The 17,081-nt window shown below is 39.1% G+C and overlaps 3 protein-coding genes across 14 annotated transcripts in view; 2 read left to right on the forward strand and 1 right to left on the reverse strand.

Moving 5' to 3' along the window:
- LOC144659411 (uncharacterized) overlaps positions 1 to 17,081 on the forward strand; it is a 56,476-nt gene that overhangs the window by 32,689 nt on the left and 6,706 nt on the right. For 9 of the 11 annotated variants that reach the window (XM_078519831.1, XM_078519830.1, XM_078519826.1 and 6 more), the window contains 13 exons: positions 1 to 164; positions 962 to 1,020; positions 1,772 to 1,863; positions 2,692 to 2,754; positions 3,605 to 3,699; positions 4,189 to 4,250; positions 4,973 to 5,047; positions 5,368 to 5,396; positions 5,649 to 5,698; positions 5,847 to 5,901; positions 6,280 to 6,396; positions 6,622 to 6,864; positions 8,249 to 8,388. In XM_078519831.1, coding sequence (XP_078375957.1) covers positions 1 to 164; positions 962 to 1,020; positions 1,772 to 1,863; positions 2,692 to 2,754; positions 3,605 to 3,699; positions 4,189 to 4,250; positions 4,973 to 5,047; positions 5,368 to 5,396; positions 5,649 to 5,698; positions 5,847 to 5,901; positions 6,280 to 6,396; positions 6,622 to 6,864; positions 8,249 to 8,388 — 1,244 coding nt within the window. Of the gene's footprint in view, positions 165 to 961; positions 1,021 to 1,771; positions 1,864 to 2,691; positions 2,755 to 3,604; positions 3,700 to 4,188; positions 4,251 to 4,972; positions 5,048 to 5,367; positions 5,397 to 5,648; positions 5,699 to 5,846; positions 5,902 to 6,279; positions 6,397 to 6,621; positions 6,865 to 8,248; positions 8,393 to 8,695; positions 8,740 to 17,081 lie in introns of those variants that run through there. The other 2 variants (XM_078519834.1, XM_078519837.1) reach the window with 2 other exon arrangements.
- LOC144660346 (uncharacterized) lies at positions 8,881 to 11,546 on the forward strand. Its single transcript, XM_078520952.1, has one exon. The coding sequence runs from the start codon at positions 9,807 to 9,809 to the stop codon at positions 11,544 to 11,546; it is 1,740 nt and encodes a 579-aa protein (XP_078377078.1). The 5' UTR covers positions 8,881 to 9,806.
- On the reverse strand, positions 12,635 to 17,015 carry LOC144660237 (uncharacterized). Of its 2 annotated transcripts, XM_078520836.1 has the most exons (5): positions 16,502 to 17,015; positions 16,253 to 16,398; positions 14,548 to 14,874; positions 14,156 to 14,317; positions 12,635 to 13,368 (listed from the first exon to the last, which is right to left on the reverse strand). In XM_078520836.1, the coding sequence occupies exons 1-5, from the start codon at positions 16,695 to 16,697 to the stop codon at positions 12,835 to 12,837; spliced, it is 1,365 nt and encodes a 454-aa protein (XP_078376962.1). In that variant the 5' UTR covers positions 16,698 to 17,015; the 3' UTR covers positions 12,635 to 12,834. The 2 variants fall into 2 exon arrangements, with proteins under 2 accessions (XP_078376962.1, XP_078376961.1); XM_078520835.1 differs by having other exon boundaries at positions 16,253 to 16,636.

Here is a 17,081-nt window from a genome sequence, read left to right on the forward strand (position 1 = left end):
ACATACAATATACCAAGTAGTCCACCACCAAACTCTGGACAGAGAAGTTTATCAGCAAGTGATAGTCAAGATGAATCTGACGAGAAACTTAGCAAAACTAACCTCTACATTAGAGGCCTTTCACCAGGAACCACCGATGAAGATTTAAATAATTTATGTAGCAGGTGAGTGATGTGGGCAGGACTTTCATAACCTTTCAGGAAAAGAGGTGTGCAGTTGAATATCCCAAGGCTAAGACATCTGCTCAAGGGAGTGACCAAGGTTCACAGGGAGGGGGAGGGGGGATAGGGAGAATTACAGTGTCTAGTGGTTAGTGCATCAGACCCCAGATCAAGAGGTTCAAGACCTGGCTGGCATGGGGTCATTTTGTTGTGCTCTGGGCAAGGCACCTACCTCTAACGGTTTCTCTCTCTCCTCAAGGGTATAAATGGGTACCAGGAAGTTTTCAGGGCAACTTGAAAAATGCTTGGGTGGTAACCTGCAATCAGCTAGTACCCCTTAAACGGGGAGTGGCAATTGCACAGTTGCTATATGCCACATTGAACAGAGATAAGTGCCAGCAATGAAGATCCAATGACTATAATCCTTATGACATAAATGTCTAGTTGACTTTACCTAAGGACTGCCAGAGAATTAAGTGTGTGTTGCTTTCCCTACATACTTGACTATAGCTACCTGTGCTCCAGTATCTAGGTGATATGATAAAACACCTGTCACCTTTCATGAAACCTTGTTACATCACCTAGGTAACAGCTTAGAGGGCAGGCAGTGAACTGTGGGTAAAGTGAACATTGTTGTGGATGTACACCTGTACATGTAGCATGCCAGGAATTGGTCTCGAAAAGCCCCACTAGCAAGGGAGTGGTCAAGTAATTATTAGAAATGGTTATTTAATCATTACTGTTTGGCTGGCCCAAGATATTGCTCTTTAATTGCATAATATGACCTTTTTTATTCACAGATATGGAAATATTATTTCAACAAAAGCTATTCTAGATAAGAACACTAATAAATGTAAAGGTGAGTGCATACTGCTGTCGCATCTTTAGCAAGCCTTAATAAGGTGATGTTGTTGGCCTTCATTTCTCTTATTTTTTTCTCTAATATCTCCCGGCGTATCCAATCGAACAAAATTGAACTAAAAATCAATCAAACCTAATAGAACACCAATCGTTCTATTGGGTTCGGTAATCAAACAAAATCGAACATCTATTTTGCTGTGAGTTCGATTTTCCTACCAATCGAATTCAATCGAACACAATCGAATTCAATCTGACTCTATTTTGTTTGAAATCTGCCTCTTGATAAGTAAATCACACAGGACTAATCACGGGATTGGTGGACCGTACAAAATGTCCGCAATATAAACAAACTGCAGTTCTGTTATCGAACATTCATTTGAGAATGATTGTCGACTGTTCGGTGATCTAACGTTCGATTTTGTTCGATTGGCTGAATTTTATTGTGAGTTTGATTATGTTCGATTACTGAACGCAATCAAACGATTGGTGTTCGATTGGGTTTGATTACCGAGCCTTCAATTGGATACGCCGGGAATATCTTGATACAGTACAATGCATCGTTCTGTAGGTTTGGTGTAATGCGTTTAATTCATGATTTTATCAGTATAAGTTTACTTCTTATTACTTCTAGTAGCTTTTTATATTATTCATGTCACCTGCTTGCAACTGTTTGAGAATAATGTGTATTTTGAAGAGAAAATATTAATTACTGTTGGAAATAAAAAGATTCAATTGTTTCATTCTAACAGGATATGGATTTGTGGATTTCGAGTCTCCAACTGTGGCACAAAAGGCAGTAACTGCCTTAAAGAACAAAGGAATTCAAGCACAGATGGCAAAGGTAAGTAAATGTGGTGTTGCATTGTTCACTGTGTTTCCTGTTCATTTCCTACGCCAATTTATGATCATTTTTGTGGTCAGAAATCATGCAGTGATTTGTTTAATGTGCTTAATTTATTTTGGTCCATTTGAAATTGATTATGTTGCTTTAATAAAAAAATAATAATTATCACTGTATATTTACCTATTACCGGTAATGAATTATACAATGTAAAACTTAGTCACAGTGTCATGTAAAGTTGAACAGAAAAGAAGGCATCAAATCAAAGCCACAACATAGTTAGTTTTATATCTATTTTTAACTGCTTTGTATATATGCAAATGCAAATTTAAGAGAGTTTGCCTTTATACAACTGACAAGTACAGGTGGGTCAATATGCAGTGATTGGCTAGTTTAATGCACCTAACGAAAACACTGAATCAGATGTCATTAATGACAAGTCTCCTTGTCACCAAATTTTCTTCTTGCATTAATTAAGACTGCAGATGTCCATTTGATGACATAAGACATGCTTTTACAAGAATGACAAATTATGTATCTACATGTAATAATTTGAATTCTTTCAGTTGTTATGTGCATATGGTTAGTTAAAATTCTGTTCTACAATTTTTGACCACTGATAAGAATGTTTACAAATGGTATATGCCTTAGGTATATTAATTATGTTGTATACCTTAACTCTTTTATGTATGATAAACATTGTTAAATTTTACATTTAGAGTAAAATTTGAGTAATTTTTCTTAATTTGGCTTTAAAGTTGAGCAACTTGCATACAGTACTCAGTGATATACTGGAAAAAAATAAATGTATCATCTTCTTCCCAACAGCAACAAGAGCAAGACCCTACAAATTTATATTTTCTTTATCTTCCAAAGAATTTTGATGAAGCGGTAAGTTTGTTTTTGAATATTTTAAATGTGGATGCCTTCTTTTGTGTCATGATATACATTAAGTTATTGTTATATTGTCATCTCACTAAGGGGGTGCAACAAAATTATGGATTCTGGTATTTTGTTTTTACAATGTAGCAGGGCTGCAAATATTTTTTTTTTCACTTGAAAGGACATATGTCCTACTAAGACACCATCTTGGTTGGACAAAACAAAGTTCATGTTGGACAGATTTTTATTCATTGTTTCTGTAAAATGATTTTCGATCAAAAAATTGTCCAGACATCATGTCCGACCACACTTGGGATTTAGTGGGATATGAGCAAATTTTGGTCGGTCGAATTATTTGAGTCCTGATGTAGGGTGTTTAGGAAAGAACTCCAATAGTTACATTTAGCCATCAAGGTCTCCTTCATATTTTCATGCGAAGAAATAAAAAACACCATCATACTGTATTGGTGGTCTAGACCAACCAGACTTGGAAAATGGTATCTTTTAGCTCTCAAAAAAAGCTTGAGCCACACCCAAATTGGTCTTCTTCAGGGGACTAACAACCATCCCCATGGTTCTCATTAGAAGGTGGGACCCACCCAAGTCAAGAGTCGGTACACGCCTACCTTCAAATTGAACTTAAGGAAGTTTGCTTCATTGTGTTCTTTTCTGCTCGCCTACTCTCCCTTTGCTGCCTTCCTACTTCAAAACTTAATGAAACCCCTGCATCCCTGTCCTTTTCATATGAGAGTCTCTCTTCCTCCCCCTCCCTAGATGCATGAGCTACCAACATCAGAAGCAATCCCAGATTCTATACCCTCAATAGGCTTTAAACCTCAATGTTGTGTTGTATCTCCAGAAATTAGAAGCATTGCTGAGAAGATACGGCAAAGTTATATCAACAAGAATATTAAGAGATACAGATCATGAGAGTAGAGGTGTAGGATTTGCAAGGTGAGGTCATAGTTTGTGCTACAATATTTTTTTAAACCCTTACACAACACCAATTGACTCCTTGAAAACAATTTCACACCATAAATTTTGTTTTCAAAACTTAACATTGGTCAAACATTTACTTAATGTTGTGAGCGAAACAAACATTTTACTGTTTTTTTTCCTATTTTTTTTTTTGCGAATTCAGTCGTTAGTTTAGCTTTGCCAAGTCACCAATGTTGCAACATTCCTGTTTTCTTACCTTAAATTACAATTAATTTGTTTTTACAGTAGAACCCTGGTAACTGGAACTCTGAAGAGAAACAAAAAAACGTTCGAGTTAGTGACTGAAAAAAATGACTGAAAAGCGTGGTCAAATCCAAGGGAAATGGGACTTAGTTCAAGTTAGCGGGGTTGTTCTAGTTATCCAAGTTCGAGTTACTGGGTTTCTACTGTACTTTATTGTGGCTAATACATTAAAATCCTCTTCTTTTAAACCTTTTCTTACAGAATGGAAAATACACAGATTTGTGAACAAATAATTAAAGACTTTAATGGAGAAAAGATTCCTGGTAATTAAAAATTTTATTATGATGCTTTGTCTCTTCGCTACATCCTATTCTGTATGTACATGTATTTACAATTATGCAAATACATTCTGTAATGTATTTTCCATGGTGCTTTGTGTTAAACAACAAGTCCAGAACTTTGGGTTACAAATCAATTATAAAGTGTTGGTCTCTGACTGGCAACTTTCCATTATATAACTTTCCAACGTTCAAGATAGACCAGACTCCTTTTCTAGTTGGCTTAACTGTGAGCAGTCTTTTATTTGCTCTAAAATCCATGGGGATGATCACAAAAAACAGTGAGTGATCATGCAATTTGAGATATAAAAATTATGGGTGGAGAAGCTGCAAGCTGCAAGTAGCATAGGCGCTGGAAGAGGAGCAGAAGAAAGACTGCCCTGGTTGTCTACTGGTTAGCAAACAGGCTAAAGTTTCTGACAAAATATTTTGCTTCCTATATACGGTACACCTTGTGTACATATAGGTACAATTGAATTGAAAAGCGAAAATCAATGTTAAAAAATTATTCCAGTGACTCATCTGCATCAAACATTTTCTTAGGGACGGACCATTAGAATTTGATGGGGGGAGTGGTGATTTCCGGCTTGCATGATTTTTTTTGCAGGTGTAACCCTCTGCTCGAATTTTTTTTAGACAAATAGTTTTTATAAATGGATGGATATTATTAATGCATTGTTAAATTTATTTTTTCATCATCACTACAGGAAGCTATGAAGGACTAGTTGTCAAGTTTGCTGATGGAGGTCCAAAGAAAAGACAACAAACTCAGCAAAATCATGGTATGGGTTAGTTTGCTCACCTTATATATAGTTATTGCAGTTTGCATGCTGATACTGTACTTTTGAAGATGGCATAATGTGTGGGTTTTCCCTTGAATCCCCCATGAGCGTACTGAGCTTGAGCACCTAGTGAATAACCAGTACCTAATATTCTGATTATAAGCCCAAAAAATGACATGTGTGAAAAGTGACAAGAAAGAAATACTTGGCACTCTGGCAAAGATTGATGACCAGATTACATAATATGTATATTATTTTTTGGAGGAAGTACATGGATATCTAATTTTACCTTTTTTATATTCTTTTTCTTCTTTCAACAGAAAATTCATGGTCAATCAATAGACAGGAGGTAAGCGTTATTTTTATTTTTTTTAAAAAATATCAAACTCTTCTTCAAGAAATGTTTGGTTTGTGAATCAATCTTTTTTTCTAAATTTTAAAAATGACCAATTATATGTCAAAGAGAACTTTCAGTGTGTAGACACGCATATGTTCAAAAAAGCTGACAGTAAAAATCATGTTGGAAAGATATAGTAGAATTCTTCCGTGCTACAGAGGAAACACCAGTTAAATTTAACTGTGTTTTTTTTGTGTTATTTAGGGAGTACCCCTTCTGGGATCATATGGTGAACCACTAGTTATGCAAAATGGGTGAGTATTGTACAGTATTATAACAGTTACTATTTTTTTTATGTAGGAAGCTACATTCCCTTTCATCTGATACACAATAAAACATCAAAAGAGTATACCTTTAGTCAATATGCCCTATTTGATTGATAATTACATTACCAATATGCAGGTCTACTAGCTCAGCGAGGGTTATGACAACACATGGCACAGTACTTCCTGGACAGGTAGGTACCATAACTATTTGAAACTTGAGCTAAGATGCAAAATTTAGAACATCCAAACTCTTAACACAGCCAGATATGTGCAACTTAATTGCTACATGCAATCTGAACACAGTAACAGGGCTACTGGGTTCAGCAGCAGATGCCTAAGGCTTAAGGTCGTGCTTAAACCTTGTACTGGTTCTCTCAAGGCTGTCTCTCTCCAAAAATCATATGACAATTATTACTTTACCTTTGATAAAGTAAAAGTGTAAAAATGGACCTGCTACTGATTGATTGATTGATTGATTGATTGATTGGTTGAGAGAGTGAGCGATTGGTTGATTGATTGATTGATTGATTGATTGATGTCAAGTTTGATTTGTTATGTTCTTCTTCAAGCACGGTGCAGCCTTTGTGCAAACAAGCATACCTTTAGCATACCAACTTGCAGCAGGCGGAGGTGGCAGCTGGCTTGCACATCAACCATACATTCAGATGCAGCATCAGCTTCAACCGGTGAGGGCTCTTGTGCATACCCTGTTACAAATTTTCCTGGGAAGCCTTCTCATAGTCTCATTTTCTTTTGCAAAGCTAAGAAAGCCTCCGGCTTGTAGAAAAATATATCAGACTCGTCATCTTGCAAAGTCTCAAATTTACCATTTGACACCCCTTCTCTTTACCAGTTAACATTGCAATCTAGTTTTATTACAGTACTCACCGACATTATCTGTGATGATTCAGAGTCAACTGGCAGCAGCAGCTGCTGCGGCGACAGCAGTGACACCTTCATCGATGGAAGCCAATGTCGGCCCAATGCAGCAGAGCTCTGTGCAGCATCTAGCCAATCAGATGAATCAATTACAAATGTCAGGCTCGCAGTACATAACCAGTCCTGTTCACAATTCTTTCTCGCAAGCTTCATGGCAAATGATGCATCAGCACGGACAACCACAACACCCACACGCACATTACATGTCACTTGAGGTGAGAAATTTTTTAAAAGATTGTACTGTAAGAGAGGGAATTCTGTTAACAAAAGTCTTAAATGCTCCCCTGTTACTGTCTCCATATATTATTTCTTGTAATTCTTATTGACAGTACATGTATTGCGATAGTCAACCATCAATATAGTTCTAACTTGAGTGTGACCATTCAAATAAAAGCTATTGAGAAGTACTTTCATGTGGTACTTTTTACTTTGCTGTACAGGGTGATTCTAACTATTGAGTTGTATGTGTGGAGGGGGACAGGGGGTCTGAACCTCCCACCTCCTGTTCCTTTTACTCCTGCCTCCCCCCCCTTTCCATTTGCGAAATTTATACTCATATTCACAGGGACGGCGGAGCAGTTTTCCATGTGGGGGGGCTTAAGAGACTCTTCTCTTAAAAAGTCTTTATTTTTTCGGAAGTGGGGGGGCTAAAGCCCCCCCCCCCCCCCCCGCCGGCTCCGCCGTCCCTGATTTACCTTAGGAATCCTGTTTCCCGTCCTCTCTCTTCCCGTTTCCTCCCACCCTTTTTTTCTCCCAGGCTCCCACCCACTGTCCCCCTCCACCTATGTGGTACTGTATGTTATCATGACAAGGTGGTGCTAACGTTTAAGTCTGCCAATAACCCCCACCCCCACATTCCCAGTACCTCACCATTCAAATGAAAAGCTATTGTGCAGAACTTTCATGTGGTACTGTTATATCATTACAAGACTAGGACCTTGAATAGAGCTATAATATTGTGTATTTCTTTCTATCTTATCTTGTAATAAACCACACCTTGGTTTTACGATGATTAGAGCTGCAATGATACATTTTCTCACAATACGATATGTACCTCGATACAAGTGCCACGATACGATACACGATACGATACAAATAACATACAGCTGACAAGTGCATAATTTTAATAAATTCTGCTGGTAACTCAGTTTTTTTCCACTTTCTCAGCAGCGGAAACTCATTTGCAAAGTGACGTTCTCGTAAACCGCATGTTTTTACTTGTGGGCACACAAGGCTGTGTCAGTTGACGACTACTTGTTGCATCTTTAAAGAATAAGTGATTGGAATTAATAAAAGTGAAGCAAAATGGAACTTTCTTTTCCCTCAGTTTAATAAATCGCTATTGAGAGCTTTGACATGGGTTAAAAGTCATAAAAATTAGTTATTTCTGAATGCTGATGAAGAATATTTTATTGTTTCACGTACTGCGATATTATGTTTAAATACCGATATTCGTATCTTGACAAAAATTATCGCGATTCACCGGTGCACCGGTGTATCGTTGCAGCCCTAACGATGATAATGATCCTATGCTCTTGATCTCTTTATATCGTTTATTACATTCTTAATCTTAGGTGTGTTTTTTATTCTGTATTTCAGGACCATTCAATGGTTGGCGAAGGAGACCTTGGACCACCAATGTCACCGCAAGCGACAGGGCTACCGCAGCATCTTGCTGATCATGCTCAGTCGATGGAGGAACACAGAATGGCAAGCTACGCGTCACCTTACCAGCAAAGGTGAGTCATGCACACGGTGTTCATTTTACAAAAATAATTCGATCGATCTTGTTGCAAACTGAAAGTAGTTGTTCTTTTTTTCAAAAAAATAGTAGTTTGTTTTCTTTTATCCAGACAAAAATAATTATAATATACTTATAATAATCAGCTTTAACTGATAATAACAATGCTAAGTCAAGAATTATTTGCTGTTATGCAAGCTGTAGTTTAGTGAATGTTCTATTCTATATTTTGTTAACTTCTGTTAACAACTTGATGAGGGTCTTTTTAGTTGTTAGAGTGAAACCTTTTTTGTTCTTTATTAAAGAAAATGAAGATGGCAAAAAACTGGGGAACTACGAATTATTTAAAGTAAGTTTGCTAATGATTTTCATCTAATAAGCTTAATTAATAGCTGTAGATAAAATTGCTAGTTAAATAACCACACTAACTAATAATTGTGACCTCTCACGCGAAAACGTACACTAAGGGCTTTATACCGAACGGGTAAAATACACGGCTACCGAACGGGTAACGCACGGCTTGTAATTTATTCGGAACGCACGGTTATGAACAACCGAACGGCTGTCGAAAAATTTGGAACGCACGGTTATGAACAACCGAACGGCTGTCGAAAAATTTGGAACGCACGGTTATGAACAACCGAACGGCTGACGAAAAATTTGGAACGCACGGTTATGAACAACCGAACGGCTGTCGAAAAATTTGGAACGCACGGCTATGAGCTACTGAACGGCTTACCATTTATTCGGAACTCATAGCGATGAACGGCGGAACCTAAAGTTTTAAACAGATAGCTGTAAATGCCCGAACGCGAAAAGACAGAAATAATTCGTGATTGTATGCAGACGGTGCGGAAATAATTATACTAGCGGCGGTAAATTTCAAGCTTAAAACAACAAAAAATAACTTTGAACTGACAACCAAATGTTTCGAAAAGCCATTAATAATTTAAATCTCTTCGGCTTGAACCCAGAGTGGCTAAAAAGTATAATAAATTTTAATCGATCAAGCGAACAAGCAAAGATATAAACGTAAACATACTGAGCATGAAACGAGACGCAAAAGGTCAAATTTTAATTACATTCGACATTTTGTCGCTTTCTTTCGTTTGTACGTTCGAGTTTCTTTCTTAATATACTGATATTAATTTTTATTATAACTTAGGCCTGAAAACAAAAAAGCAAAACAAGACAGCTGAACTGCAAGCGGACTCTGTTCTGCTCAGTGAAGCATGACTTTGCGAGTCAAAATCTGAAAAAATTTGCATACGATTGACAGATCACCGTGACAGGTAACGCAACAGCAGCCAACCTGTTTCGATCAATTCCACAGAATGGCGCGTTGTCGTGGCAACTGCGCTATAAGCTCGCGTGCTTGTCCGCGAGCATTATCACACTCTTCACAAACCAACAATCATGGCGGAACGCGATCAAGCTGACGTAGTCGATTGTGAAGAGATCACAGCTAAAGTTAAATCGTTTTTAAAAGATGGATGCGGGTGCTCTCAAGGTACAAACGGAGGGCAATGTTCCCAGCAATTTCAGGAGACAACTGTGCTATCAAATCTTTACAACTGCTTGGAACTATCACACGGAGAACTCGACCTTGTGATACTAGCGAACATCCAAGCGTTCACAAGCGTTGACATAATCGGAGAGAAAAGAAAGCGAAGTGCACGATCCAGTTTTCACTACCACAACCATCCAATCTGCAAAGAGATGTTTTTAAACCTTCATGGCATTAGTTACTCACGGTTTCGCCGATTGAAAGAACATTATGAAGAACACGGGATCGCTCTTAGGATCCATGGAAATCACAAGAGGACACCTCACAACGCCTTGCCACTAGCCGTCACCGAGGACGTGAAAAACTTTCTTAACAATTACGCTGAGGAAAACGCTGTTCTTCTTCCCGGCAGAATCCCGGGGTTTAAAAACGACGACATTCGCCTGCTCTCGTCGTCGGAGACAAAGATGAATGTATGGCGCGCATTCAAAAGAGCTTGCGAAGCAGCGGACAAACAAGCTGTTTGTTACACCAAATTTATAAAACTATGGGAGCAGTTTTATCCAGAAGTCGTCGTCGCGAAACCCATGACCGACCTGTGTCTAACCTGCCAGCAGAACACATCAAAACTCCTGAGATCTGCCAACCTTCCGGACAGGGAAAAGTCCGAGTGCGTCCTGGCGCAACAAGAACATTTGAATTGCGTTCAAACCGAGAGAGACGTCTACAGGAACGCTTGTACTGAGTCGAAGAACAACCTCGAAGAATTGGAGGACACGATCGAATTAGATAAACAACATGACGCCTGTTCCCTTTTCACGACCATCCACTATTCATTTGACTTTGCGCAACAAATTCACATCCCGAGCAACCCGATGCAGCCAGGCCCGATATACTTTAAAACGCCACGCAAATGCGGAATCTTTGGTGTTATGTGCGAAGCAATCCCCCGACAGGTTAATTACTTGATCGACGAGGCAAGTGACGTTGGTAAAGGAGCCAATACTACAATAAGTTACGTTCACCATTATTTTGAGAAACACGGACTCGGCGAAACTCATGTACATCTTCATGCTGATAACTGTTCGGGACAGAACAAGAACAACTTCTTTCTCTGGTACCTGGCATGGAGAACAATTCACCATCTTCACGATTCCATTGATTATTCTTTTCTCATCGCCGGTCACACAAAGTTTGGTCCCGACCGTTGCTTCGGAATCATCAAGAGAAGCTACAAAGTCAATTACGTTTCCTCTCTGTACGAGTTTGCCCAGATGGTCGAGTCGTCCAGCACTGTTGGAGTAAACAAAGCTCAACTTGTCGGGACACACGATGGAAAAGTCATTGTGCCGGTGTACAACTGGTCAGCTTTCCTGGAACAGTACTTCATCAAGCTCCCACGAATCAAATCTTTTCACCACTTCAGATTTTCAAAAGACGAACCTGGTAAAATCTACTTCAAACAGTACAATTCATCTCCTGAACAATCTTTCATGCTCCTGAGGAACCCCACCATTCTTCCACCCGCTATTCTGCCACCCGTGGTCAGCCCCCAAGGATTTTCTCAAGAACGGAAGCAGTATCTGTTTCGTGAGATCCGTCAATTCTGCAAACCCGGGACGGAGGATTTGGTTGCTCCCGTGCCGTGATGTGATGACCGCAATGCTGCTGTGAAGCCTGGCTCAAGAAAACAAAACAGCTGTCAACGCTTGTGAATGCTTGGATGTTCGCCATTGTCTCAAGAAAACGAAAACAGCTCTTTTAAGAGCTCCCACCCCGCATTGCACTCCGCGGGGAAAAAATCCTGTGGGTCGAGCGTTCGACGTTGCACTCCACAGGTAAAACACAAAAACGGCTCCTTTAGGAGCCACCACTTGCAATAAAAGTCATGACCAACAGTGAGTTTCAAACCCCTTCCCATTAATAGTTGTGATGCTTAATTCCCTGCGTTTTCTCGTGTACTTGGTTTCGGCCAAATCGCGCACCAAAAGTTAACTAAAAATATCTTATAAAAATAGCTTTTCTAGATTTTGGCGCTTTAAAACCACGCATCACAAAACATAGAACAAGAACGACCGCAATTGTTACAATAGTTTAGAATCGAAATTAGAAAATACTTTGTCAGACAGCGCGCATAAGAAGGTCAATCTCTACATGTTTGACAGCTTTTCGTGGGGTAATATTGCAATATTGATTGGCAGCTTGCTTGTCGCATCCCAATTGTGTTGTATTTACAAATTTTCAACTCAAAATTATATTCTTTTCAAAATCTCAGCCTCGAGTTAATTCTAAAAATATTCTTAAAAATACGGATTTCGACGCCATCTTGACGAGTAGGCAAAGCGGGTAGAATTTACAGTGTTTGTATGGGAATCCGACGGTAAATATCTTTCACAAAAACTGAATTTTGAACAAATTATCAATTGTAAAGTTAAGATACTAGTCAAAAGATTTTATTCGCCAAGTTTGAAGGATGTAGCTGGGCTAGAAAGCATTCAGTCAACGTAAATATGCGGAATAATCAGAAATCGTTCAGTGTCGAGTGACTTGAGTGAACCTAATCTGTTTTGTTTACGTCGCTCACTTTAGCGATTTTTTTGTGTTCAGGCACCCAGGGTACGTTTTCGCCCAACTTTATTTCAGCTTCCTCGCGATAGACACTAAGTCTTTACACTGCGAAAAAAATTATGCGTAATCCCCTGACAGTCAAAGTACCACACTCAGTTTTGAACTGACAACAACTATTTTAATAACTTAAATAATAGCTTTACAGCAATGTTTTTTAGAAGAAATTATGCGTAATCCCCTGACAGTCAAAGTACCACACTCAGTTTTGAACTGGCAACAACTATTTTAATAACTTAAATAATAGCTTTACAGCAATGTTTTAAAAAAAAATATTCTTTCACGCCTACATTTACAACTTGAATTTCAACTTCACAAAGAACGCTGAAGATGAGCATTTTCTTTTGCTAGCCTACGTTTGACACGACACTTAGTATTGATTTTACTTTTAATGACGCTCCAGGCCCTGTTTTTTTCTTCGCTGTTGCTGGCCGGAAACTTGCTAAACACTAATATTTTTAAAGAATTCAGTTTGTTGGCGTCGAGACAGTTTTTGTTGTGGCTGCCGTCAGTGTTACATGTCGCCAACTCATCCTTGCTGAAGAAACAAGGAAGAAGCTTAAGTGCACAAAGATGCCGCTGATTCTCTGCTAGAAGGGCCTTCTGCACCATTTTTATTCTTGATGGCGTAACGCATGTACTGATGAGCTCCTCGCCAACTGGTGTGGTGGTAGCTGCCGGTAAGAGTGGACTGCACAGCTCGGGTGGTTCCTCTTCGTGAAGGCTGCTCAGGTCATCTAGATTGATGGTGGTCAGGTCTTGGGTCTCTTGGCTATCAGGGAGTTCTACTTCATGAGAAACCAGGCTTTCGTCGACGATTTCAGAGTTGGCTGTGGTGTGATGAGGCTGGGGAAAAATATAAACATCAATTAGCGAAAATAATGCTATCTCTCGTTGTATTTGGCATAAATCGATTATTGAAACGATGAATGATGCGCTCTGAATATTTGTTTACTTTTTTGCGAGATAAATTTTTGATCTATTGGCACGCGCCGACGAGACTTGATTGCTAATTGATTGTTTATTGAAGCGTCACGGCAAGTAGCTAAAAAATGCTAACTCTGGTTCTATTCGGCATAAATCGGTGATTTAAACGGTCAAATCTTCGTTAAACCAAGAAATGATGTACTATGATAGTAAATATGATGCGCTCTGAACATTTACTAACTTTTCGGGCCAGATAAATTTTTGATCTATTGGCACGCGCCGACGAGACTTGATTGCTAATTAATTGATTGTTTATTGAAGCGTCACGGCAAGTAGCTAAAAAATGCTAACTCTGGTTCTATTCGGCATAAATCGGTGATTTAAACGGTCAAATCTTCGTTAAACCAAGAAATGATGTTCTATGATAGTTTATATGATGCGCTCTGAACATTTACTAACTTTTTTGGCGAGATTAATTTTCGATCTTTTGGCACACGCCGACGAGTCTTGTTTGCTAATTATTTGCTTTGACGGCTGTCACAGGCTAATGCACAAATGGAGTACTCAACTGTCGATGAATAGAAAACGCTGTTTCTCTAATCTTGAATGAAGTCAACATCATTTTGCGTTCACAACAATATTCTTTTCTAACTCTGGTTCTATTTGGCATAAATCGGTAGCGAAAAATAAACTAATGATATCTTACCATGGTAAACTGATTTACTCTTTGTTCCTCCAGAAAGTCGAGGCGCTTTTCAAGGCTAGAAACTGCGGAAGTCGTTGCTTGTACGTTCTCTAATATCGCTGACAGTTTCGTCGCAAGGCTGGAAACTGCGGTAGTTGTCTTATCCTCCATATTCTCTAGCGCCTGCGAGTAAAGACAAAAAAATGAGATGAAGAACAAACCGAGTGTGTTTTTTTTGCCGGGGTGGGGGAGGGCTGCTTTGTAGGTTAATCGCCAAAACTTAACGTATTTAGAAAATAGAAGTTTGATGTGTGACGCACGTTTATCTTACAAGGTGATTTCGAACCCCCCCCCCCTCCCCCCCCCAAAAAAACAAACAAACAAAAAAAAAAAAACGAAAGAACCTCAGTTACCTTTAAAAAATTCTCCTGCATATCGGACTGGTTCTTGATAATTTTTGCGTTAACTTCTTCGAGGCTATCCAATCTGGACATGAGGCGTCGGCACTCTTCCGTCTTTGCAGTTAGCTGCTGGCGTAGAACAGCGACGAGGTCTTCCTGGATGTCATCACCTTTGCTCGTCGTAGGTGTTGTGGTCTGGGACTGCACCTTGGCCCGTTTTGCTTCACGACTTGCCTTCCAGTCCGATTCCCGCTGCTTTTGGCCCGCCAAAAACTCGTTGTAAGGATGGTCGCTCTCGGTCGATGTCGCAGCACTGATAGCTTCTTCATTAGCAGCAGTCTAAAATAACAAAAACAATGTATTTGTTTTTAAGTACCGTAACTGAAAAGTTTACACGCGCTTCGCAGCTTGGCTTTTTTTTTCGACAAAAACAATTTAAACTTCCCTCATTGATTTTTGTTCAATTTCTTACAATATGCTAAGAATTGGAAGAGGAAGTCGTCCATCAAAACAATTCGTGGTTACCGGCCATTTAAAAGCTGCAAGCGAAGTTTAATCGCAACGGCGACCATGAGCGCGCGCTTAATTATTGACATGAATTACGTACGCAGTAAAGATGTGCATAAACAACGTAGTTGTTCATGTTCCTCGATGTGCTTGTGTTCGCGTCTTTGGAGGTCAATCGTGTAAAGCGGGCGAATAAAAGGCACACAAAATTGTCTCGAACGCACTCCGCTAATCCATGATTATTACTAATACAAAATAAATTGTGATTTTTAAATAGCATGCGACTTTCAATGTTGTTTGTTGTCGTTGTTCAGTTCCATGTCATTAAACCTGCGTAGTAATAAGGCGATTCCTTTTTGAAGCACGAGCGAACAAAAAAGGCGCGCGCTCTCGTTCGCTCTCTATTTTATGAAACGCAACTTTCACGTCAAGATGTAAAAACGAACTCAACGATATTCAAGTCTATATTTCTTAAACTTGCTTAGTGACTTCAAAAAAAATCAGCGTCACGGTTAAAGGCTGGTTCTCATATGATCGCCCCGATCGTCTCTGTCGCTTCTGTCGTTTGCAAAGTCTGAGGCGATTGGAGCAAGCAAACTTTTTTAAGCGACAGAAGCGACAGAGACGATCGGGGCGATCATATGAGAACCAGCCTTAAGAGATCGGAGGTTTTGCTTCATCACGAGTTCACAACCAGCTAGTAGTTTGTCCCATCGGATACGAGTTCGCTCCAAACAGAATTAACTTAGCATGAAAAGGATGAAGAGTGTTCACTTTGTTATTCCTCGACATTCAAAGCAAAAATTACTTGTATGCGAAAATAAGTGGTTGTATTTTGCCAAATCTTTTTCAGTTAACCCAGAATACAGCATTATCAGTGACGAAGGAATGTCTCATGCAATTTAACATTGAATGTCTTATACTTAACCGTGTATGCAATTTGCAGAGATTGCTTTTAAAACTGACACACTCTGTTGAAACTCAATTTTGAAAGACTGCAAACGTGCGAACTTATGATAAAGTGAAGCCTCCGGTCACCAACGTGACTGCAAAACAGAATATACGCTAAAACTTAACTCTTATCACTCAACGTATATCTTTCATGTTATTCAATTTTTTTTTTCTTGCGATAATAACAAAATATTTGTTCTAATTCATTCATTTACGTTGAAGTAACAAATGAGTCCTCGTACGCAAAATTAAAACTTACCTTTTTTCGAGCAACTTTCTTCCTTGGGGGCTCAGAAGCGTCTTCCTCTGATGCTGGCTGCTGCTTGTTGATTACAGCAAGGTACTCTTCCGGATAGTTGGCTTTGCACCACTCATTGTCTTTTTGGGTCAATACTTGTTCATCATCTACAAAACGTGTGCAAAGAGGCAGAATCGTAAGTTTACGTGTGATTATGTGCATAAGAAAATTACACTTGGACAACATTGAAAACACAGGATTAAAACTTACCGTGCAAGGCAAGGATCTCTGCTGGAACTTTCTCTCCATCCCAGTTGACATGGACAAGTTGTCCCACGAAGTAATCGAGCCCCTTCTCAATAATTTTACGAGTTGGCGCGATACCAGTTCTTCTTTCATTCGGGAACATAAACAGTGCTTTTGAAAAAGATGTGTTTGTTCGTTTGCACAATTGTCTGACAGACATCACGCGACTTAATACAGACTAAATAGACTTCGAACTCTCGATAACAGCAGGTAGATTGCAATTGTGAAAAAATTGAGTGCCCCAGTTCCTTTTATATGTTACACTTCAAATCGCACGGATCCAAATTCTACTAATTTCATTGGATGAACAATGAACTCGAATTTTTTATTTAGCATATGAATATCCACGCGAGCTTGTATGATTTGATAATGAGCGTCATTAAGCGCAGCTTGTGATTATAATATCAATAGGCTTTTCAAACTTGTGATAAAATGGCACGCGCCGACGAGACTTGTTTGCTAAAGTGATTGTCTACTGAAGCATCACGGCAAGTAGCTAAAAAGAGTCTAAAAAATGTTGAACTCTGGATATATTTGGCATAAA

This window comes from Oculina patagonica, chromosome 7 (assembly GCF_052425735.1).
Source record: "Oculina patagonica isolate OP01 chromosome 7, crgOcupat, whole genome shotgun sequence".
In the NCBI taxonomy this organism is placed as follows: domain Eukaryota; kingdom Metazoa; phylum Cnidaria; class Anthozoa; order Scleractinia; family Oculinidae; genus Oculina; species Oculina patagonica.